Source organism: Hemitrygon akajei, chromosome 14 (genome assembly GCF_048418815.1).
Source record: "Hemitrygon akajei chromosome 14, sHemAka1.3, whole genome shotgun sequence".
Lineage (NCBI taxonomy): Eukaryota > Metazoa > Chordata > Chondrichthyes > Myliobatiformes > Dasyatidae > Hemitrygon > Hemitrygon akajei.
The window spans coordinates 41,969,219-41,992,880 of NC_133137.1; the positions used below are offsets into that span (position 1 = coordinate 41,969,219).

The 23,662-nt window shown below is 42.1% G+C and overlaps 1 protein-coding gene across 1 annotated transcript in view; it reads right to left on the reverse strand.

Moving 5' to 3' along the window:
- LOC140738179 (cilia- and flagella-associated protein 54-like) overlaps positions 1–12,037 on the reverse strand; it is a 127,722-nt gene extending 115,685 nt beyond the window's left edge. Inside the window, exons 1-5 of the mRNA XM_073065296.1 lie at positions 12,029–12,037; positions 11,426–11,554; positions 10,794–10,962; positions 5,047–5,100; positions 170–291 (exon numbers count right to left, since the gene is read on the reverse strand). Coding sequence (XP_072921397.1) covers positions 170–291; positions 5,047–5,100; positions 10,794–10,962; positions 11,426–11,554; positions 12,029–12,037 — 483 coding nt within the window. The remainder of the gene's footprint in view (positions 1–169; positions 292–5,046; positions 5,101–10,793; positions 10,963–11,425; positions 11,555–12,028) is intronic.
- Positions 12,038–23,662: the final 11,625 nt, after the last annotated feature.

A 23,662-nucleotide genomic window follows, 5' to 3' on the forward strand; every position in this document is an offset into this window, starting at 1 on the left:
AGCATGTGTGTCCTCGAGCAAGGCACTTAACTACACACTGCTCCTGCATATTTATAGCCCAGCGGTAGCGGTTGGTGCAGTATGGACAAGACAAGACAAGAATGTTATAAAGGACTGTGAATACTGTAACATTAATAAAGAACTCTTTCTGTATGTGAGCAGCAATTACCTCAAAAAGACTTTTTTGCAAGGCATAGTCATCTTCTTTACTATGTAACGACAACACTTTTTGAATTAGAAATAGTGCCTTCAACACTTTGTTCTTCTTCACCTTCTTAATGATGTCTGCTTCTGATTGGACAAAAATAAAAACCACATCACAGAGCAAACCATTCAGTCTGTTCAGTCCAACCATTTAGACAAGGGATCCCAACCATTTTATGCCACGGGCCCCTAACATTCACTAGGGGTCCATGGATCCCAGGTTAGGAACCCCTGCTTTAGAAAAAAAAAATCCAATTATAATCTGCTTTCCAGCCTTCTCCTAACAGAGGTGGAAATCTTTTCCTTTCAGAGACTTACTCAACTTTCTATAAATTCTGAAAATTATAAAAGCTGCAGGTAAGACTATAAGACATTGGAGCAGAATTAGGCCATTCAGCCTATTGAGTCTGCTCTGCCATACCACTATGGCTGATTTATTATCCCTCTCGACCCCATTCTCCTGCCTGCTCCCCATAAATTTTGACTTATTTCTGCCCATTATGCTGCTGGTGCTTAGGGCAACAATGAAAGCTCTGGGGGGTGTTCAGGGCTTCCTTCAACATATCAGAAGCTTCTGCTTGGATTTCACTAATGTCAGTCATGCAAGTCCTGGGTGGAGACTCAGGAATACCATCGCACTCACATGTAGAAGTAATCTTCATTGCTGTTTTCGTAACAATTTTGCTTTATCAGTTAGGGTTGTTCATCCTGAGCTGAACCCCCAAACCTGGAGGATCAGTGGACCACTCTTAGTCTGGCCTCTACCCTTTGAGCTGTTTGGCATGGGTGACCCTATCAAGAGCCAAAGCTGAAAGCCCTGACTCCAGCCAACATAACTCTATGGGTCATTAAGGGACAAAGCCTTCAAACCCTATAACAAGGTTGTGGTCCTCTTGGAGGCATAACCTTTGATACCCTGATTAATCAACCTCTGCCAAAAATATATCCAATGACTTGGGCTGCACAGCCACCTGTGGCAATGAATTCCACAGATTCACCACCCTCTAGCTCAAGAAATTTTGCCTCATCTCTGTTCTAGATGGATGTCCCTCTATTCTGAGACTGTGCTAGACTCCCACACAATAGATGCTGGAATCCAAAATGAAAACAGATCCTTCAACCTGAAACTAACTCTGTTTCCATACGACCATAAGATATAGGAGCAGAATTAGGCCATTTGGCCCATCGAGTCTGCTCCTCCATTTCATCATGGCTGATACAATTTTCCTCTCAGCCCCAATCTCCTGCCTTTTCCCTGTATTCCTTCATGCCCTGAACAATCAAGAATTTATAAACCTCTGCCTTAAAGACCAGAAGCTGTGTCCTCAAGTCTGACACTCTCCCACCATAGGAAACACCCTCTCCACATCCACTCTATCAAGGCTTTTCACTATTTGATAGGCTTCAATGAGGTCACCCCTCATTCTTCTGAGTTCCAGCAAATATAGGCCCAGAGCCATCAAACGCTCTTCATATGAGAAGCCATTCAATCCTGGAATCATTTTCATGAACCTCATTTGAAACCTCTCCAATTTCAGCACATGCTTTCTTAGATATAGGGCCCAAAACTGTTCACAATACTCCAAGTGAGGCTTTATAAAGTCTCAACAAACATCACATGCTTGTTTTCATATTCTAGTCCTCTTGAAATGAATTCTAACATTACATTTGTCTTCCTCACCACAGACTCAACCTGCAAATTAGCCTTTAGGGAATCTTGCACAAGGATAACCAAGTCCCTTTGCACCCCAGTCATCCTTATTTTCACTCCGTTTAGAAAATAGTAAACACTTTCATTTTTTCTACCAAAGTGCATGACCATACACTTCCTGACACCGTATTCCATCTACCATTTCTTTGCCCATTCTCCTAACCTGTCCTTCTACTTCCTCAAAAATACCTTCCTTTTCACCTATCTTCATATTTGTCTACAAACTTTGCTACAAAGCCATCAATTCCATCATCCAAATCATTGACATATAACTGTTTAATCCGTGCTCGAATCTTTCTTGTAAGACCAAAGGCTTGCAGCTTGTTAAGCAGATTCATGTGTGGACCTTGTCAAAGGCCTTCAGAAAATCCAAGTACAGAACATCAAGCAATTCTCCTTTGTCTATCCTGCTTGTTATTTCTTCAAAGAATTCAAACAGATTTGTCAGGCAAGATCTTCCCTTGAGGAAATTATGCTGACTACGGCCTATTTTATCATGAACCTCCAAGTGCCCTGAGACCTCATTCTTAATAATTGATTCTAACATCTTCCCAACCAATAAGGTCAGACCAACTGGCCTATAGTTTCCTTTCTGCTGTCTCTTTCACTTCTTGAAGAGTGAAATGACATTTGGAATTTTCCAGTCTTCCAGAACCATTGCAGAATCTAATGATTCTTGGAAGATCATTACTAATGCCTCCACAGTCTCTTCAGCCACCTCTTTCAGAAGACTGGGATGCACACCATCTGGTCCAGGTGACTTATCTCCCTTCAGACCTTTCAGCTTCCCAAAGACCTTCTCTCTAGTTATGATAACTTCACACACTTCTGCCCCCAACACTCTCGAACTTCCACCATACTGCTAGTGTCTTCCACAGTGAAGACCGATGCAAAATACATACTCAGTTCATCCGCCATTTCATTGTTCCCCATTACTACCTCTCCACATCATTTTTCAGTGGTCCAATATCTATTCTCACCTCTCTTTTACACTTTATGCATCTGAAGAAACCTTTGGTATGCTCTTTAATATTATTGGCTACCTTACTTTCATATTCCATCTGTACCTTCTTAATGACCTTTTTAGTTGCCTTCTGTTAGTTTTTAAAAGCTTTCCCTTCCTCTAACTTCCCACAAATTATTGCTTTATTGCATGCCCTCTCTTTGGCTTTAATGTTGGCTTTGACCTCTCTTGTTAGCCACAGTTGTGTCATCTTTCCTTCAGAATACTTCTTCCTCTTTGGGATGTATAATGGATCGATAGATAGATACTTTATTGATCCGTGCCTTTAAAATTGCTTCCAGATATCCTGGATGTTTTCGATGTTTTCTGCAAAGTTGTATTCATTTTCACTACTATTTCAGAAATTTATTCCAGATACTATGTATTCACTGATTAAAAGAAACTGCTTTCATTTCATCTGATACTGTTGCCAAACATCTTCACTTTACATCCCTTAGTTCTTTATTATTCCATCAATGGGAGGAGTTTCTGTCTAGCTATTCTGTCAATGCCCTTCACGATTATCATTCAGCACCAAGCAATTAAAAAGTGGCTGATCATGAAGTGAAATATCATAATGCCCATTCTATGTAATTACATAAATCTCTGGAAATTTATTCAGACATGTCTTAGTGTGAGTAATGCTCACACATGTCTGTTGTGATTTCCCTTACAGACATGTGTCCAATTATGCCATTGACCAGGCATCACACACCACATAGCATTTTGTGGGGAACTATAGGCTATGGTACCACAGTTCAATCAGGAATCCTGACAAGATAAATGTTTTACTTACCTTTTATTCTTCATGGGCAATGCCCTCAATGTTGTTCACACCCCCAGGCCGCAATCAACCACCCGCCCCAACCAACCAATTACTCCACAGCCCAAGTTCCAAACCTGACCTTGACTACAGCTGAACTCCAGCCCAGTCCATGCCTCTTCTGCATCTCAGACTTGATCCAACCCCAGATCACTATCAAGTCTGACCACAGGTCTTTGTAATCCTCAGTGAAAAGAACCTGGGCACCATTGCAATTACAGCAATGAGCCCATAATCTCCTTGCTCAACTTCTGAATTATAATAGGATCGAGGGTAAAGGGAGAGTGTGTAAAAGTAGTGAAGGCAATATTGGATTAGCCTAATCTTTTGAATGGCAGTGCAGAGAAGAGGGTTGAGTGGCTTCATCTTGCTTCTATTTCTTCTTCTAATGCAGCACACAACAACAACATTGCACACCCATTGGAAAAGTTAGTGGAACTGAAAGCTGATACATCCCAGTGGCTTATGACCTGCATCCAAGGGTAGTGAAGGTGTTGGCAATGGTGCCTTTTTAAGCAACTGTATTTAGTTTACTTTCCTCAAAATCTCTACCAAAATTATAATACGCTTCAGAATTATAAAAATGACCACCTGGGTGCCTACTGTTGGAATCAGTTGTTTTTTTAAATACTTTTTGCAAGATATTTGTTGAAATAATGCATGAATAAGATCATAGTTTTAATTGTGTCAGTAAAAGGAAAACATAATTAGTATTATAACAATTTGTATCTTTAACAAACTCATGTATTTTTCTACAGTATGTGGTGATTTGTCCCCACTTACTGGCATAAAAGTGGTAAAGCAGTTACATATACTTTTTCATAGGCTAAGTGTTAGCTTGTATACCCACATGCTATGATTATGCAACAGTTGATTGGTTTATTCTTATCTAAGGAATTTCTGTTATTTGGATCATAAAGCTAATAGATTTTTCAAAAGTGCCATCTCTTCACTGAATCTGCTTTGCTTCTCATCTCCTCATATGCTTTGTTTCTTGTTTAAAATTCAAAATAAATTATCATGAAGAATCAATTACAATACGCTTCAGAATTATAAACATGACCACCTGAGTGCTTAGTGTTGGAATCAGTTGTTTTTTGAGCAAGTTTCTTGCTCATTCCTGAACTCCTAAAGGAATCCAGGAATCAAAAATTACTGAGATCTGACACTACATAATGAAAACTAATGAAAAAGTGCTATCCACTAATAGTTTTTCTTAAGTCTTATTCATTTTTGCTATACTTTCATCATCACAATACCTTAAATTGCACATTGATTTCTACATATGAATTTGCTTGGACTTACCTGTTGATCCAGTACTACTGGTTCCCTGATCACCACTTTTGGAATTCAGTAAATCTTCAATAGACAACAAGGGAAAAGTTAGAATGGAGAGTATTAACCACTGATTAGCAATTAATTATCCCACTAATTTACCAGTTCTCATTAATGCTGGTGACTCTCACACCGTTTTCAATACAAATTAATTTACTTCTCTGCTTTCACCATTCTCATTCCTCATATAAAAGATCAATTTCTTATTTCAGCAATAATTACAAAGAATGATATCCAGAATGACAACTAGTCTTTGACACAGCTGATAGAGCCATTGCCTCATAGCACCAGAGACCCAGGTTCAATTCTAACTCGGGTGCTGTCAGCATGGAGTTTGTATATTTTTCCTGTAACTGCATGGATTTCCTCTGGATGCTCCAATTTCCTCCCACATCCCTAAAATATGCAGCTGGTAGTTTAACTGGACACTGTAACACTCCTAGAGTGTATGTGAGTGATAGAATCTGTGGAGTTGAACAGAATATAAAGGGAATAAAAAATAGGAATAACAGTAGATTAGATGATGACACCAAGACTGGGAGTGTAATGAATAGCAAGGAAGACTATCATAGATTGTAGCACGATCTGGACCAGCTGGAAAAATGGGCTGAAAAATGGTAGGTGAAATTTAATGAGGTATTGCACTTTGGTAGGACACCAGAGTAGGTCTTACACAGTGAGCGGTAGAGCACTGAGATGTGCAGTAAAACAAAGGGATCTGGGAATACAGGTCTATAATTAATTAAAAGTGAAGTTGCAGGTAAATAGGGTCATAAAGAAAACCTTTGGCACTTTGGCCTTCATAAATCAAAGTACTGAGTACAGGGGATGGGATGTTATGTTGAAGTTGTATAAAACCTAATTTTGGGTATTGTGTGCAGTTTTGGTTACTTACCAGCAGGAAAGAGGTAAATAAGGTTGAAAGAGTACAGAGAAAATTTACAAGGATGTTGCCAGGTCTAGAGGACCTGAATTATAAGGAAAGATTGAATAGGTTAGGACTTTATTCATTGAGAGGAGATTTGATAGGGGTATACAAAATCATGAGAAATATAGACAGGATAAATACAAGCAAGCTTTTTCCACTGAGGTTAGGTGGGACGACAACTAGAGATCATGGGTTAAAGTTTAAGAGGAACTTAAGGGGAAACTTCTTCACTAGAGGGTGAAGATTGTGGAAGAAGTGGTGCATGCGAGCTCGATTTCAACATTTAAGAGAAGGTTGGATAGGTACATGGATAGTAGGGTTATGGAGGGCTATGGAAATGGGCAGTTTAAATGGTTCAGCATGAACTAGGTGGGACAAAGGGCATGTTTCTGTGCTGTGCTTTTCTATGACTTTATGACTCTAGTGTAAAATTGGTGTTTTATGATAGTGCGGACTCAATGGGCCTGCTTCTGGGATGTACACAAAAAGGAAACCCACGCAGTCACGGGGCGACTTACGGACAGCAGCAGAATTGAACCTGGGCCAATGGTTCTGCAATAATATTATGCAAACTGCTACACTACCATGCCACTCTTTTTTCAGGTCTTTTCTCAGGGAAGGGTAGCTTAAAACTACAAGGTACAGATTTAAGGCAAGGGGATAGATTTAAAGGAGACCTGAGAGGCAACTTTTTTCACACACAGGTTGTTGGGTTTATTGGATAAGCTGCCAGAGAAGTGGCAGAAACATGTACAATTACAATATTTAAAAGACATTTGGACAGAGACATGGATAGGAAAAGGTATAGAGGAATATCGGTCAAAACACATAGATCTGCACGATTCTAAGACCTGCTACCTGCTGCAGAGACTGCCCTGTGTGTGGTCACACAGATGATACATGCCACAGATTATAGATGTCAAATGTCACTTTATCACTGCATTCAAACTTCAGAGAGATATTCTGCTCAAGAAGGTGACCAATTTGTTTGCACCCAGTGAGGAGCACAGCATGACTGGGGCTGTTTCAAGGTGCTGAGTAATTAATTTTTCAGTAATATTTGAGTAACATTCTAAATATTTTGTTTAATTAAGCATTCTTTGTTTGTTCACATAATTCATTACAGGTTATATCTAAAAGCACATGAAAGGCATACATCATTATGCCACCATGTCATAAGCATGTGTGTAAGGTAAAGTAAGTAAGAAGGAAGTGGACGTGTTTTTCCCAGTTCTGTGTTTTTCTTTTGATTAGTTTTGTGTTTTGGAGTTACTAAACATAATACTGGGGAATGAGGTAGCCCAGTTGTCAGTGAGAGAACACACCTATTGTATCATAAAGTTTAACTTAATAATAAAGGATGTAAAGTGCAATTTAAATTGCAACTGCTTAATTGGAGGAGGACGTCGATAGGGTAACAAAGGATCTGCCCAAGGTGAAATGGAATCAAAACATAGCAGGTCAAACTCTAATGGAACAATGGATGACCTTTCAAGAGACAATTCAGGTGCTGGCTGTGTACAATTCCCATAAGGGGGAAATAAAACCGTATCAACTAATCCAAGAACTCCATGAATGAAAACAGTTGAAAATTTAATGAAGCAAATGAAAGCAAATGAATAATTTGTGAGAAACAAGCTGATAAAATAAACTGAGAGATGAAAACGAAAATAAGATTAAATGTATTGAGAACAGGAATTTTCCTGAAATTAAACTGAAAAGCCATCTGTTGACATGCAAGATACAGATAGAAAGAGGAAGGACAAGGGTGTCATTGTGCAACAACTGTACTTCTACATAGAGCTTTTTTAGACCCAAAAAAACCATCTTAGCAAACAATTACAAGAGCTGCAAGAAAACATTAAGGGAAACATTAAGGTGATGAACTGAGAGCTTGGATACATACATGGAATTATGATGTAGTGGCCATAACAGAGACTTGGCTGGCACCAGGGCAGGAATGGATTCTCAATATTCCTGGATTTCAGTGTTTTAAAAGGGATAGAGAGGGGGGGAAGGGTGAGGAGGGGTGGCATTACTGGTCAGGGATACTATTATAGCTACAGAAAGGGTGGGTAATGTAGCTGGATCCTCTTTTGAGTCAGTATGGGTGGAAGTCAGGACCAGGAAGGGAGCAGTTACTCTATTGGGAGTATTCTATAGGCCCCCTGGTAGCAGCAGAGATACCGAGGAGCAGATTGGGAGGCAGATTTTGGAAAGGTGCAAAAATAACAGGGTTGTTATCATGGGTGAAATTAACTTCCCTAATATTGATTGGCACCTGATTAGTTCCAATGGCTTCGATGGGGCAGAGTTTGTTAAGTGTGTCCAGGACAGATTCCTGTCACAGTATGTTGACAGGCCAACTGGGGGAATGCCAGTATCTAGTATTAGGTAATGAACTGGGTCAGGTCACAGATCTCTCAGTGGGTGAGCATCCGGGGGACAGTGATCACCGCTCCCTGGCCTTTAGCATTATCATGGAAAAGGATAGAATTAGAGAGGACAGGAAAATTTTTAATTGGGGAAGGGCAAATTATGAGGCTATAAGGCTAGAACTTGCAGGTGTGAATTGGGATGATGTTTTTGCAGGGAAATGTACTATGGACATGTGGTCGATGTTTAGGGATCTCTTGCAGGATGTTAGGGATAAATTTGTCCCGGTGAAGAAGATAAAGAATGGTAGGGTGAAGGAACCATGGGTGACAAGTGAGGTGGAAAATCTAGTCAGGTGAAAGAAGGCAGCATACATGAGGTTTAGGAAGCAAGGATTAGATGGGGCTATTGAGGAATATAGGGTAGCAAGAAAGGAGCTTAAAGAAGGGGCTGAGGAGAGCAAGAAGGGGACATGAGAAGGCCTTGGCGAGTAGGGTAAAGGAAAACCCCAAGGCATTCTTCAATTATGTGAAGAGCAAAAGGATGACAGGAATGTAAGGACTGATTAGAAATAAAGGTGGGAAGATGTGCCTGGAGGCTGTGGAAGTGAGTGAGGTCCTCAATGAATACTTCTCTTCAGTATTCACCAATGAGAGGGAACTTGATGACGGTGAGGACAATATGAGTGAGGTTGAAGTTCTGGAGCATGTTGATATTAAGGGAGAGGAGGTGTTGGAGTTGTTAAAATACATTAGGACGGATAAGTCCCCAGAGCCTGATGGAATATTCCCCAGGCTGCTCCACGAAGCGAGGGAAGAGATTGCTGAGCCTCTGGCTAGGATTTTTATGTCCTCATTGTCCACAGGAATGGTACCGGAGGATTGGAGGGAAGTGAATGTTGTCCCCTTGTTCAAAAAAGGTAGTAGGGATAGTCCAGTTAATTATAGACCAGTGAGCCGTACGTCTGTGGTGGGAAAGCTGTTGGAAAAGATTCTTAAAGATAGGATCTATGAGCATTTAGAGAATCATAGTCTGATCAGGGATAGTCAGCATGGCTTTGTGAAGGGCAGATTGTGTCTAACAAGCCTGTTAGAGTTCTTTGAGGAGGTGACCAGGCATATAGATGAGGGTAGTGCAGTGGATGGGCTCTACATGGATTTTAGTAAGGCATTTGACAAGGTTCCACATGGTAGGCTTATTCAGAAGGTCAGAAGGCATGGAATCCAGGGAAGTTTGGCCAAGTGGATTCAGAATTGGCTTGCCTGCAGAAGGCAGAGGGTCGTGGTGGAGGGAGTACATTCAGATTGGAGGGTTGTGACTAGTGGTGTCCCACAAGGATTGGTTCTGGGACCCCTACTTTTCGTGATTTTTATTAACAACCTGGATGTGGGGGTAGAAAGGTGGGTTGGCAAGTTTGCAGACAACACAAAGGTTGGTGGTGTTGTAGATAGTGTAGAGGATTGTCGAAGATTGCAGAGAGACATTGATAGGATGCAGAAGTGGGCTGAGAAGTGGCAGATGGAGTTCAACCTGGAGAAGTGTGAGGTGGTACACTTTGGAAGGAAAACTCCAAGGGAGAGTACAAAGGAAATGGCAGGGTACTTGGCAGTGTGGAGGAGCAGAGGGATCTGGGGGTACATGTCCACAGATCCCTGAAGGTTGCCTCACAGGTAGATAGGGTAGATAAGAAAGCTTATGGGGTGTTAGCTTTCATAAGTCGAGGGATAGAGTTTAAGAGTCATGAGGTAATGATGCATTTCTATAAAACTCTGGTTAGGCCGCACTTGGAGTACTGTGTCCAGTTCTGGTCACGTCACTATAGGAAGGATGTGGAAGCGTTGGAAAGGGTACAGAGGAGATTTACCAGGATGCTGCCTGGTATGCATTATGATCAGAGATTAAGGGAGCTAAGGCTTTACTGTTTGGAGAGAAAGAGGATGAGAGGAGACATGATAGAGGTATACAAGATATTAAGAGGAATAGATAGAGTGGACAGTCAGTGCCTCTTCCCCAGGGCACCACTGCTCAATACAAGAGGACATGGCTTTAAGGTAAGGGGAGGGAAGTTCAAGCGGGATATTAGAGGAGGGCTTTTTACTCAGAGAGTGGTTGGTGTGTGGAATGCACTGCCGGAGTCTGTGGTGGAGGCAGATACACTAGTGAAGTTTAAGAGACTACTAGACAGGTATATGGAGGAATTTAAGGTGGGGGGAGGATATACGGGAGGCAGGGTTTAAGGGTCGGCACAACATTGTGGGCTGAAGGGCCTGTACTGTGCTGTACTATTCTATGTTCTATGAAACCTAATTGCACAAATAGAATATTTTGTTAATGTACAATCTTAAATTTTACAAAATTATAACTCTCTACTAAAGTCTTGTTTTGTAGAGATACAAAAACAATGATGACTAACCAAGGTTTATTTTTAGCAATTTAAATGCCACTCTGTAATAAACCTTAAAAAGCTCCAGGTGCAAATCCATGATAAGACTCTGCATTGCTCTTGCTCTATAAGAATCTCCTTTTTGTATGTCATCTTGTTCTTGTGGATCTGATTCACAGGCTGCCTTCTGATTAAGTTCCTGTTAGAGAAACCAAAGCAAAATAAATTTAACAGTGTAATAAAAATAAGTAAGAAACAAGATGTAGGTGCAGCAATATTTTTTTCCAATTTCTGATTTAGAATCGCCAAGTTTAACCCAGAAGGAACTGTAATAAACTACCATGGCTATCACATACAAAATTCAAAATTCCAGCTCCAGCCTTATACATTATGCCTTCTTTGGTTTTCCTGCTTGCAAACCACAGGGAAGAAAGATGGGGCATGTTGAAGAGTCCACTCTAATAGTTATACTGTTTCTGCCAAGTGAAAAAGTTTAAAATCAAACCTTAAAGTTTTTTTTTAATTCACATCCATCAATGGCATTACAATAGCTTTGAACACAGATAGCATATCCAGAAGCCATAGGAGCCTCTTTTTACACACATCCTAAACTCATTTACCTGATAAATTCAGCATTCAAGTTTATTAATATAATTTCTTACTTTTAAAAGATTATTGTCAATCAACAGACTTCCATCAGGTGAAACAGCTGCTGAGCGAGCAGCAGCTATGCTATCCATTGCCTTCTCCAGCATTTTACTTGCAATAGCAAGTTGATCAGATGCATGTTTCTGAAAAAAAAGCACAATGATGTTGATTCTCTTGAAGAGTATTAAATTGAATGTCCCCGGGTACTGATAGGATTTATCTCAGGTTAAAAACGAGGTTGTAGTTGTCAGTGAGAGAACATTTGTAGAATAATGTGTAATAATGGTTAATTTAATAACAGAGGGTGTAAGGAGCAATTTAAATTAGATCTATTTAACTGGAGGATGGCTTTCTTCAATAGAAAGTATTCAGTAAGGATCTACTACACAAAGTGAAGAGGCAAGACAGATTGCTGGGACCTTGACAAAGATCTTTGTATCCTCTCTAGTCAAAGGTGAGGCCCCAGAGGACTGGAGAATAGCCAGTGGTGTTCCATAAAAAGGGTAATAGGGATAATCCAGGGAATGACAACTGATGAGCCTGTATTTTTTTCTTCCAAATTAGGTAAGTTCAATCTTTCCAGGTTTTGCTCAATAGCCAACTTTTTCCCAACTCACATGACCCATCTATATTCCTTTGCAGGCTTTTTGTTTCCTCCTCATAACTTGTCTTTGTATTAACAGCAAGTCTGGCAACAGTCTACTTGGTGCCCTTGTGCAAGTCATTAATATAGATTGTAAATAGCTCAGATCCAGCACTAACACTTAAAGTGCCCCACTAGTTACTGATTTTGTCATTTATCCCAATTTTCTGCTTTCTGTTGGTTAGCAGTAGAGGTAAGAGTCTGACTTCCTGATTCACTGTGCCTTAACCAAAGAAGGCAAGCATGCCATACAGTTTTTTTTACCTCTCTGTCTACTTCTATTGCTGCTTTCAGGGAATTATGTATTTAAGACTCAAGATCCCTTTGTATATCAATACACTTAAGGGTAATTAACTATATATTTTCCCTGACATTTGATCTCCCATTGGACAAATTAAATCCATCTGCCATTTTTCCAGTGATGTATATTTTGTTGTATTCTTTGAGTTTTCTCCACAACACCACTTATTTATGTATCATCTGTAAACTTACTAACAAGGCCATTTGCATTTTTATGCATGTCATTTGTGTATACTGTATTCCTAACAACCGAGGTTCCAGAAATGATGTCTGTGGAACACCAATAATCACAGACTTTCAGCCAGCATAAAACCCTTCCATTACTTTCCTCAATAGACAAGACACTTCTGAATCCAAAGCACCATGGATCCCATGCATCAATCTCCTATGGGGGACCTTGTCAACTGCTTTTCCAAAGTATATGTGGACAACATTTATTGCCCTACCCTTGTCAATCACTTTTGTCATCTCCTCAGAAAATTCAACTTGTAAGGCATGAGCTGCCCTGGAGAAAAGTATGCCTAAATAGCCTACGCTTTTGCAAATATGAGTAAATTCTACCCCTTGGAATCTTCTCTGGTATCTTCCCTACCACTCAGCAGGCCAGGTGGCAGGGTCTTGGTCCAAACCGTCAACTCTACTCTTATCTGTAGATGCTGCCTGGCCTGCCAAGTTCCTCCAGCATTTTGTGTGTGATCCTTTGTTTCCAGCACCTTATTCGAGGTGCAATAAAACAATCAAGGTAGGTTGTCATATCATGGCAACTGCCAGCAAGTCATGCTCACACTTACAAAATGACTTTGGAGTAGCTGTATACCAATAGCATGTTGGAGTGGTAACCCTTGTAACTAACAAAAATACTCCTCAAAGTTTTCAGATGCTGCAAGTAGTTGATAGCACCTGCACCAGTGGAACATCTGCCAAAGCTGCAAACCTGAGTACCATCTTCAAAGACATTTTAGGGTCGAGACCCTAAGAGATTGCCAGCATATGGGGTGTTGGGGTGGGATAGATGCTGTTAGGTGATAGGTGGAAGGAGATGTATGGGAAGATGGAGCCAGATGGAAGTTGGTCTGGGAAAGATGAATAAAAGGTGGAGAAACCTAAATGGACAGGTGAGAGTGTGTGGGAGAGGATGATCTGGGGCACAGGTTACCTGAAATTGAAAAATTCAATATTCATAATACCAAAGTTATCCAAGTGGAATAGGAGATGTTGTTTTTCCAGTTTGTGTTTAGCTTCACCATTGCAATGGAGAAAGATAAATAGATTGGCATGGGAGTGGGAAGGAGAGTTAAAATGAGTTTGAATGTTTGAGGAGAGTTGTGGGAAACTTTGTCAGATACTTCGAAGCATAGTCATGATATCCAGTTGATTGAAGACTTATTCCAGCAGTTATAAATGCCTTTCACCACTTGATTCAAGATTTTGAGCCTCCTAGAGGTTTGAAGACATTCTATGCCAGGTATTGTCTCTTGCAAGCTGCATCTCTTTACTGATAATACCACTCTGCAGCCGTACTGAGATTCATATGTAGTAGGTTGGCGTAGCCCTTGCTAGTGGTCATCTTAGTCCTCACCTGAAGTCCTAAGCAACACAACATTAGCAGCATCCATGACAATATGTTAGATTAGTGTGCAGTTCAAACCTTCAAAATCCAAATGACACATAAAAATGTCATAAGGTACTGCAAACAATTCTTTGCAGAGTTAGTAAGAAAGTAGCTGTGAATATTCAGAAAAGCAAAGTGCTGTAACGTTCAGCACTTCTTGACATACACTTAGTGGCCACTTTATTAGGTACACCTTGGTACCCCATGTGGTGTTCCACTGCTGCTGCTGCAGCCCATCTACTTCAAGTTTCTATATATTGTGCAGAGATGCTTTTCTGCACACCACTGCTGTAACACGTGGTTATTTGAGTTATTGTTGCCTTCCTGCCAGTCTGAACCATTTCAGCCATTCTCCACAAGACAGAAGACAGGGTTAGACCATTCAGACTGTCGAGTCTGCTCCATCATTCCATCATGGCTGATTTATTATCTGTCTCAATCTCATTTTCCTGCTTTCTCCCATAACCTTTGATGCCTTGACTAATCAAGAACCTATTAACTTCTGCTTTAAATATACAGTGGATTCCGGTTAATCGGGGCAACCGCTTGCTTGGGCCAACTTTTAAAGAACAAAAATTAATCGAGAAAATAGCCAGGATTTCCTTCATTTATTTGGAACAATATGTTACCTAGTTGGGGAAGGAAACTTTTGCCAAACAGTTTCTAACTAACGTCAGGCATGTGCATTTGCGTGGCAGATAGACACGACAGTGTGCTTAGAATGAATAGTTTTTAAACAGCATCAGTTGCATGTGCTTGTGTTCAAAAGGCAGGAATTTCTGTCACTAACACACACAAAATGCTGGTAGAACACAGCAGGCTAGGCAGCATCTATAGGGAGAAGCGATGTCGATGTTTCGGGCTGAGACCCTTCGTCAGGACTAACCGAAAGGAAAGATAGTAAGAGATTTGAAAGTAGTGGGGGGAGGGGGAAATGCGAAATGATAGGAGAAGACCGGAGGGGGTGGAATGAAGCTAAGAGCTGGAAAGGTGATTGGCGAAAGTGATACAGAGCTGGAGAAGGGAAAGGATCATGGGACGGGAGGCCTCAGGAGAAAGAAAGGGGGGGGAAGCACCAGAGGGAGATGGAGAACAGGCAAACAACTAAATATGTCAGGGATGGGGTAAGAAGGGGAGGAGGGGCATTAACAGAAGTTAGAGAAGTCAATGTTCATGCCATCAGGTTGGAGGCTACCCAGCCGGTATATAAGGTGTTGTTCCTCCAACCTGAGTTTGGATTCATTTTGACAATAGAGGCGGCCATGGATAGACATATCAGAATGGGAATGGGACGTGGAATTAAAATGTGTGGCCGCTGGGAGATTCTGCTTATTCTGGCGGACCGAGCTTAGGTGTTCAGCGAAACGGTCTCCCAGTCTGCATCGGGTCTCGCCAATATATAAAAGGCCACACCGGGAGCACCGGACACAGTATACCACACCAGCCGACTCAACTTCACCACATCCTGTTCCAATTCCAACCTCACTCCTTCCGAACGCTCTGCTCTCCGCTCCCTCCGCACCAATCCCAACCTCACTATAAACCCTGCTGATAAGGGGGGAGCTGTTGTTGTCTGGCGTACTGACCTCTACCTGGCCGAGGCACAGCGACAACTCTCTGATAACACCTCTTATTTACCCCTTGATCATGATCCCACTAAGGAGCACCAGGCTATTGTCTCCAATACCATCACTAACCTTATTAGCTCTGGGGATCTCCCATCCACTGCCACAAACCTCATAGTTCCCACACCCCGCACTTCCCGTTTCTACCTCCTACCCAAGATCCACAAACCTGCCTGTCCAGGTAGACCTATTGTCTCAGCTTGCTCCTGCCCCACTGAATTCATTTCTGCATACCTTGACACTGTCTTATCCCCCCCTTGTTCAATCTCTTCCCACCTATGTTCATGACACTTCTCATGCTTTGAATTTTTTCAATGATTTTAAGTTCCCTGGCCCCCTCCGTCTTCTTTTCACCATGGACGTCCAGTCCCTATATACCTCCATCCCCCACCGAGATGGTCTCGAAGCTCTTCGGTTTTTTTTGGATTCCAGACCTAACCAAATCCCCTCTTCCACCACTCTCCTCCATCTAGCGGAATTAGTTCTTACTCTCAATAATTTCTCCTTTGGCTCCTCCCACTTCCTCCAAACCAAGGGTGTAGCCATGGGCACCCGTATGGGTCCCAGTTATGCCTGCCTTTTTGTTGGCTTTGTGGAACAGTCCATGTTCCAACACTATACGGGTATCCGTCCCCCTCTTTTCCTTCGCTACATCGACGACTGCATCGGCGCTGCCTCTTGCACGCATGCTGAGCTCGTCGACTTCATTAACTTTGCCTCCAACTTTCACCCTGCCCTCAAATTTACCTGGTCCATTTCCGACACCTCCCTCCCCTTTCTTGATCTTTCTGTCTCCATCTCTGGAGACAGCCTATCTTCTGATATCTACTATAAACCTACAGACTCTCACAGCTACCTGGACTATTCCTCTTCCCACCCTGTTTCTTGCAAAAAGGCTATCCCCTTCTCACAATTCCTCCATCTCTGCCGCATCTGCTCTCAGGATGAGGCTTTTCTTTCCAGGACGAAGGAGATGTCTTCCTTTTTTAAGCAAAGGGGCTTCCCTTTGTCCACCATCAACTCTGCTCTCAAACGCATCTCTCCCATTTCCCGTTGATCTGTCCTCACCCCATCCACCCGCCACCCTACTCGGGATAGGGTTCCCCTTGTCCTTACCTACCACCCCACCAGCCTCCAGGTCCAACATATAATTCTCCGTAACTTCCGCCACCTCCAACGGGATCCCACTACCAAACACATTTTTCCCTCCCCCCCCTTTCTGCTTTTCGCGACTTCCTTGTCCACTTGTCCCCCCCCCCCATCCCTTCCCACCGATCTCCCTCCTGGCACTTATCCTTGTAAACGGAACAAGTGCTACACCTGCCCTTACACTTCCTCCCTCACCACCATTCAGGGCCCCAGACAGTCCTTCCAGGTGAGGCGACACTTCACCTGTGAGTCGGCTGGTGTGGTATACTGCGTCCGGTGCTCCCGGTGTGGCCTTTTATATATTGGCGAGACCCGACGTAGACTGGGAGACCGTTTCATGGAACACCTACGCTCGGTCCGCCAGAAAAAGCAGGATCTCCCAGCGGCCACACATTTTAATTCCACGTCCCATTCCCATTTTGATATGTCTATCCATGGCCTCCTCTATTGTCAAAATGAATCCAAACTCATGTTGGAGGAACAACACCTTATATACCGGCTGGGTAGCCTCCAACCTGATGGCATGAACATTGACTTCTCTAACTTCCGTTAATGCCCCTCCTCCCCTTCTTACCCCATCCCTGACATATTTAGTTGTTTGTCTGTTCTCCATCTCCCTCTGGTGCTCCCCTCCCCCTTTCTTTCTCCTGAGGCCTCCCGTCCCATGATCCTTTCCCTTCTCCAGCTCTGTATCACTTTTGCCAATCACCTTTCCAGCTCTTAGCTTCATCCCACCCCCTCCGGTCTACTCCTATCATTTTGCATTTCCCCCTCCCCCCTCTACTTTCAAATCTCTTACTATCTTTCCTTTCGGTTAGTCCTGATGAAGGGTCTCAGCCCGAAACGTTGACATCGCTTCTCCCTATAGCTGCTGCCTAGCCTGCTGTGTTCTACCAGCATTAAGTGTGTGTTGTTGTTTGAATTTCCAGCACCTGCAGATTTCCTCGTGTTTGCTCTTTAAATTTCTGTCACTGTTAGTTGGTGAGAAATAACCAGTAAGATGATTCAGAACTGTTTTACACAACCGCGGTTTCAATCATTCAGGTTTGGCGATGCCAGAAACGGCCAGGAATGAAAATGAGATTATTTCACTACTTCATCAACTTAGGAACTATAAAGAATTTGAGGTATCGACAATCATCTTGAATGTTACAATGAAAATGAAGATTTGAAGGATGCAATTGTCAATAGCATTGTATGAAGGTAGTTCATTATATACAAGAGGATTATGCATTAATTTTGTTTTTATTTACAATCAAAAGATAGTGTTCTAATTTTGTTCTGTATTTCATTTAAATACATAATTTGTAACTTAGTTAAATAGTAGTTTGTAATTTTATACCTTTTTAGCTCTTTCCATGAAACTTTGGCTACGATGGCACTTAACAGTGACTCATTCGAGCTCAACTGTGAAAACAGTTTAACTTCTACCTTTAATGTCTCTCTTTTTCCTTATCAAGGTAGATGGGGTTCTGTCAGAGACCTTGATATGAAATTACACTCAAACTCTGGTTCTTTGCAATGGTGGGACACACTCCTGGGGGCTCACAACCAGCTGCTTTTCGATATCCCAAGCCTAGAAGGCGAGCACACTTTCGGGGTTCCGAGGGCTCATGGGCCTGTAGATGAGTCAGCTCTGTGCCAGTGCCGCAGACTGAAGCATTGCAGGAGAAAATGGAATACCGGGAACAGCAGATCAGATGTACTCAGGATAATTCGAGAAGAAGATATTATAGACAAGACTTTTGAGTAGGTGGTCACAGGCTTTAGACAGTAAATGGATGACCAGCTGGAGAGGTAAGGGGACTAAGAAGTCAGTGCTGGGTTCTCCTGTGGCCTTTCCCCTCTTTGGACAGTTTCTGGGTGGATGACCAATCAGATCACAGTTACAGCACCCAGGCTGGTGCAGCGTGCTGACTCTGAGCCTCAGGAGAGAAGGAGAAAGTCAGGTAGTGCAGTAGTTGTAGGGAAACAGAATAGTTAGGGGGACAGAAAGGAGATTCTATGGCTGCAAAAGAGACACCAGGATGGTATGTTGCCTCCTGGGTGCTAGGATCCATGATCTATTGAAATGGGTGCAAGACATTCTCGGGGTGGGGGGGGGGTCAACCAGAGGTTGTGGTGCATATTGGTACCCATAACATAGGCAGAAAAGGGGAAGATTTCATAAAGAGATTAGAGTATAAAGATATAGGAAAGAGGCTATAAAGAAGGTTCTCCAAGGTGTAAGCTCTGTGCCATAGGCTAGTTCAGGTAGGAAAGGGGTGATAACATGGCTGCAGAGATGGTGCAGTAGACAGGGTTTCAAGTTCTTGGATCATTGGAACCTTTTCTGGGTAAGGGGTGACCTCAACTGGAGGGGAACCAGTATCCTGGTCACACACACAAAACGTTGGACAAACTCAGCAGGCCAGGCAGCATCAATGGAAAAGAGTAAACGGTCAATGTTTTGGGCCGAGACCCTTCATCAGGACTGGAGAAAAAAAATATCCTGGCTACAAGGTTTGCTGATGCTACTCAGGAGAGTTTAAACTAGTGTTGCAGGGAGCAGGGAACTGGAACCCCAGGTCAGTAAGGGAAAGATCACAGCAGGTGGTATATTTCAGGGAAAGTACTGAAAGGCAAAATCAAATTAACAGGTATGATGAGTCGGATAGTTAGAAGTGTGCATATTTTAATGCCAGGAGTATTATGGGTAAGGGTGATGAACTTAAAGCATGGATCGATAATGGAACTATGATGTGGTAGCCACTACTGAAACTTGGTTGAAAGAGGGGCAGAAATAGGTGATTGATGTACCAGGTTTTCCAAGTTTTAAAAAAGATAGTGGAGGCGGTAAAAGGGGTGGGTCTCAGGAAAAGGAAGGTGATGGAATGGTACTACAGGCCCCATAATAGTCACTGGGACATTGAGGAACAGATATGTAATCAGATTAAGGAAATGTATGAAAATAATAGGGTTGTTGTCATGAGGGATTTCAACTTCCCTAATATAAACTGGGAACTTCTTAGTGTAAGGGGTTTAGTTGGCTAAATTTATTAAGTGTATCCAGGAAGGTTTTTTAAAATCAATATATGGACAGTCCAATGAGAGAAGGGTCTCAACAGTGACCATAATTGTTTAACTTTCAGGATAGCTCTCGACATGGATAGGTATGATCCTTGTGAGTGAGTTTTAAATTGGAGTAGGGCAAATTACAAGGGCATTAAGCAGGAACTAAGGAGACTCAATTGGGAAAACCTTTTCTCTGGCAAATCCACATCAAACATGAGCAGGGTGTTTAAAGATCAATTGCACAGAGTACAAGAAAGAAGCCAGAAAAGAACTAAAGAAGGGAATTAGGAAAACCAGGAAGGGTCATGAAAAGTCCTTGGCAAACAGAACTAAGGTTATTCCCAAGGCATTCTGTACATATATCAAGAGCAAGGGGTTTAACTAGGAAGAGGATAGGGCCATTCAAGGATAATGAGAGGAACATTTGCTTGGATGCAGAGAATGTAAGAGATGTACTTAATGAGTACTTTGGTTCAGTATTTCCCAAGGCAAAGGATGTGGAGGACCTGGAGATCAGTACTGAGTATATAAATACGTGAGGATGTTTAGAGGTCAAGGAAGAGGAAGTGTTGGGGCTCCTAATGAATAAGTCCCCAGGGCCTGATGGGATTTATCCCAGGTCATTGAAGGAGGCAAGAGAAGAGACTGCTGGGCCCTTGATCAGTATCTTCATGTCCTCTCTAGCCACAGGCAAGGTCCCAGAGGACTGGCAAGCAGCTAATGTTGTACCTCTATTTAAGAGGGGAACAAGGGAAAATCCTGAGAACTATATACAGGTAGTCACACGTCAGTTGTAGGAAAATTGCTGGAGAAAATTCGTAGTGATAGGATATACGAGCATTTAGAAACCCATGGCCTAACTAGGGAGAGCCAGCATGGCTTTATGCATGGCAGATTGTGCCTTACAAACTTGATTGAATTTTTTTGACAAAGTGACGAAAGAAATTGATGAGGGTAGGCAGTGGGTGCTGTCTACATAGATTTTAGTAAGGCTTTTGACAAAGTCCCTCATGGGAGGCTAATCCAGAAGATTAAGATGCATGGGATCTGCAGTGAATTGGCTGTTTGGATTCAGAACTGGCTTGCACATAGAAGACAGAGGATACTGGTTGAAAGGAGCTGGAGGTCTGTAATTAGAGGAATTCCACAGGGATCTGTGCTGGGACCTCAGCTGTTTGTGATGTATATAAATGACTTGGATGAAAATGTAGATGGGCGGGCTATTAAATTTGTGGTGATACCAGGATTGGTAGAGTTGTGGATAATGTAGAAGACTGGCAATAATACAGCACAATATAGATCAGTTGCAGATATGAGTTAAGAAATGGCAGATGGAGTTTAACCCAGATAAATGGGAGGTGTGGCACCTCCAAAGAGCAAATGTGAGGGCAAGGTCCTTAACAATACTATAGAAAGATCTTGGGATCCAAGTTTATAGCTCCTTGGAAGTGCCTACACAGGTCGATAAGGAGGTTAAGAAGGCTTATGATTGTCTGCTATTTTTAGTCCAGGTAATGAATTCAAAAGTCAGAAGGTTACATTGCAACTTTATAAAACTCTGGTTCGGCCACATCCGGAGTATTGCATACAGTTCTGGTCACCCCACTATGGGAAGAATGTTGAGGCTTTGGAGAGGGTGTAGAAGCGGATTACCAAGATGCTGCCAGGTTTAGAGAGCAGGTGATATCATAAGAGGCTGGATAAACTTGGATCACTTTCTCTGGAGCACCAGAGACATAAGGAAGAACTGATAGAGGTCTACAAAATTATGAAAGGCATGGATAGGGTGGATAGAGAGTATCTGTTTCCCTGAGTTGAAATGCCTAATACCAGAGGGCATGCATTGAAGGTGAGAGGGGGTCAGTTCAAGGGGGATGGGAGGGGTAATTTTTTTTACTCAGTCATGGATGCCTGGAATGCTCTGTCAATATGGTGGTAGAGGCAATACATTAGAGGTTTTTAAGAGCATTTGGATAGGCACATGGATGTAAGGAAGATGGAAGGGTACGGAGGTGGTGTAGGGTGTTTTTGATTTGCTCTTTAGCTGGTACAGCACATTACGGGCTGATGGCCTGTTCCTATACTGTACTGTCCTATATTTTATGTCTAAAAGATCATTACTAATATCTGCACAATCTCTTCCTCTTTCAGAACACTGGGGTATAGTCCATCTGGTCTAGGTGACTTATCTACCTTTAGATCTTTCAGCTTCCCAAGCACCTTCTCCTTAGTACACTCCCTTCTGCCCCTTGACACTCTCAAATTTCTGGCATACTGCTAGTGTCTTCCACAGTGAAGACTGATGCAAAATACTTATTGAGTTCATCCACCATTTCTTTATTCCCCATTACTACATACCTCTCCAGCATCATTTTCTAGTGGTCAAGTTTTCAAGTGTGTTCAGTCCTGGTCACCTCACTACAGGAAGGATGTGGATACTACAGAGAGTTTAGAGGAGATTTACAAGGATGTTGCCTGGATTGGAGGGTGTACCTTATAAGAACAGTTTGAGTGAACTTGGCCTTTTTTCCTGGAACAACTGAGGATGACAGGTGACCTGATAGAGGTATATAAGAAGATGAGGAGCATTGATTGTGTGGATAGCCAGAAGCTTTATCCCAGGGCTGAAATGACTAACACAAGGAGACATAGTTTTAAGGTGTTTAGAAATAGGTACCGAGGAGATGTTTTTCCACACAGGGAGTGGTGGGAGCGTGAAATGAGTGTGGAATGAGCTTCCTGTAGAAGTAGTAGAGGCCAGATCAGTTGTGTCATTTAAGGTAAAATTGGATAGGTATATGGATAGGAAAGGAGTGGAGGGTTATGGGCTGAGTGCGGGTAGGTGGGACTAGGTGAGATTAAGAGTTCGGCACGGACTAGGAGGGCCGGAATGGCCTGTTTCCGTGCTGTGATTGTTATATGGTTATATGGTTATATGGAAATGCACTGCTGCCAGCGGTGGTGGAAGCGGATACAAAGGGTCTTTTAAGAGTCTCTTAGATAGGTACATGGAGCTTAGAAAAATAGAGGGCAATGCACTAGGGCAATTCTAGGCAGTCTCTAGAGTAGGTTACATGGTCGGCATAACATTGTGGGCAGAAGGGCCTGTAATGTGCTGTAGATTTCTATGTTTCTATGTCTGATGTCTGATCTTGCCTTTCTTTTACTCTTTATATATCTAACCTTTCTCATTAAATGATCTATCCACAGAACTACCACTCACAATATTTTTTTTGGTATTTGCACCATTCTCTGTAAACCCTAGAGACTGTTGTGCATGAAAATCCCAGGAGATTAGCAGTTTCTGAGATACTCAAACCACCCCATCTGGCAACAACAATCAATCCACAGTCAAAGTTACTTAGATAATAGTTCTTCCACATTCTAATGTTTGGCCTGAATAATGATGACCATGTCTACATACCTTTATGCTTTGAGTTGCTGCCAAATGATTGACTGATTAGATATTTGCGATAACGACCAGGTGAATAGGTACACCTAATAAAGTGGCCACTGAATGTATTCGCCTCTTAGTTTAAGGGCTTGCTTTCACAGATGTGTTTCAGGCAGTTTGAAGAGTCAATGGAGCCCAAGTTAAACATTATAACATATCAATCTCCTCCTATTGATTTATAAAGGTCTTCAGATTAAAAACATTGTTGACCACCAAGGAAGTTGCTTACACACAGACTACAATTTAGCAATTAAATGCAGAACTCAACAGAATCCAAGCTCTGTTTAACACCTCATCTACCATGCAGCCTTTTACATTAAAATTCAGCCCCAAGTCTCTTAAATGGAACTTCATATCCAATAATGCAATACAATAATACATGCAATAATAAGACCACCAAGCCACAGTTGAGAA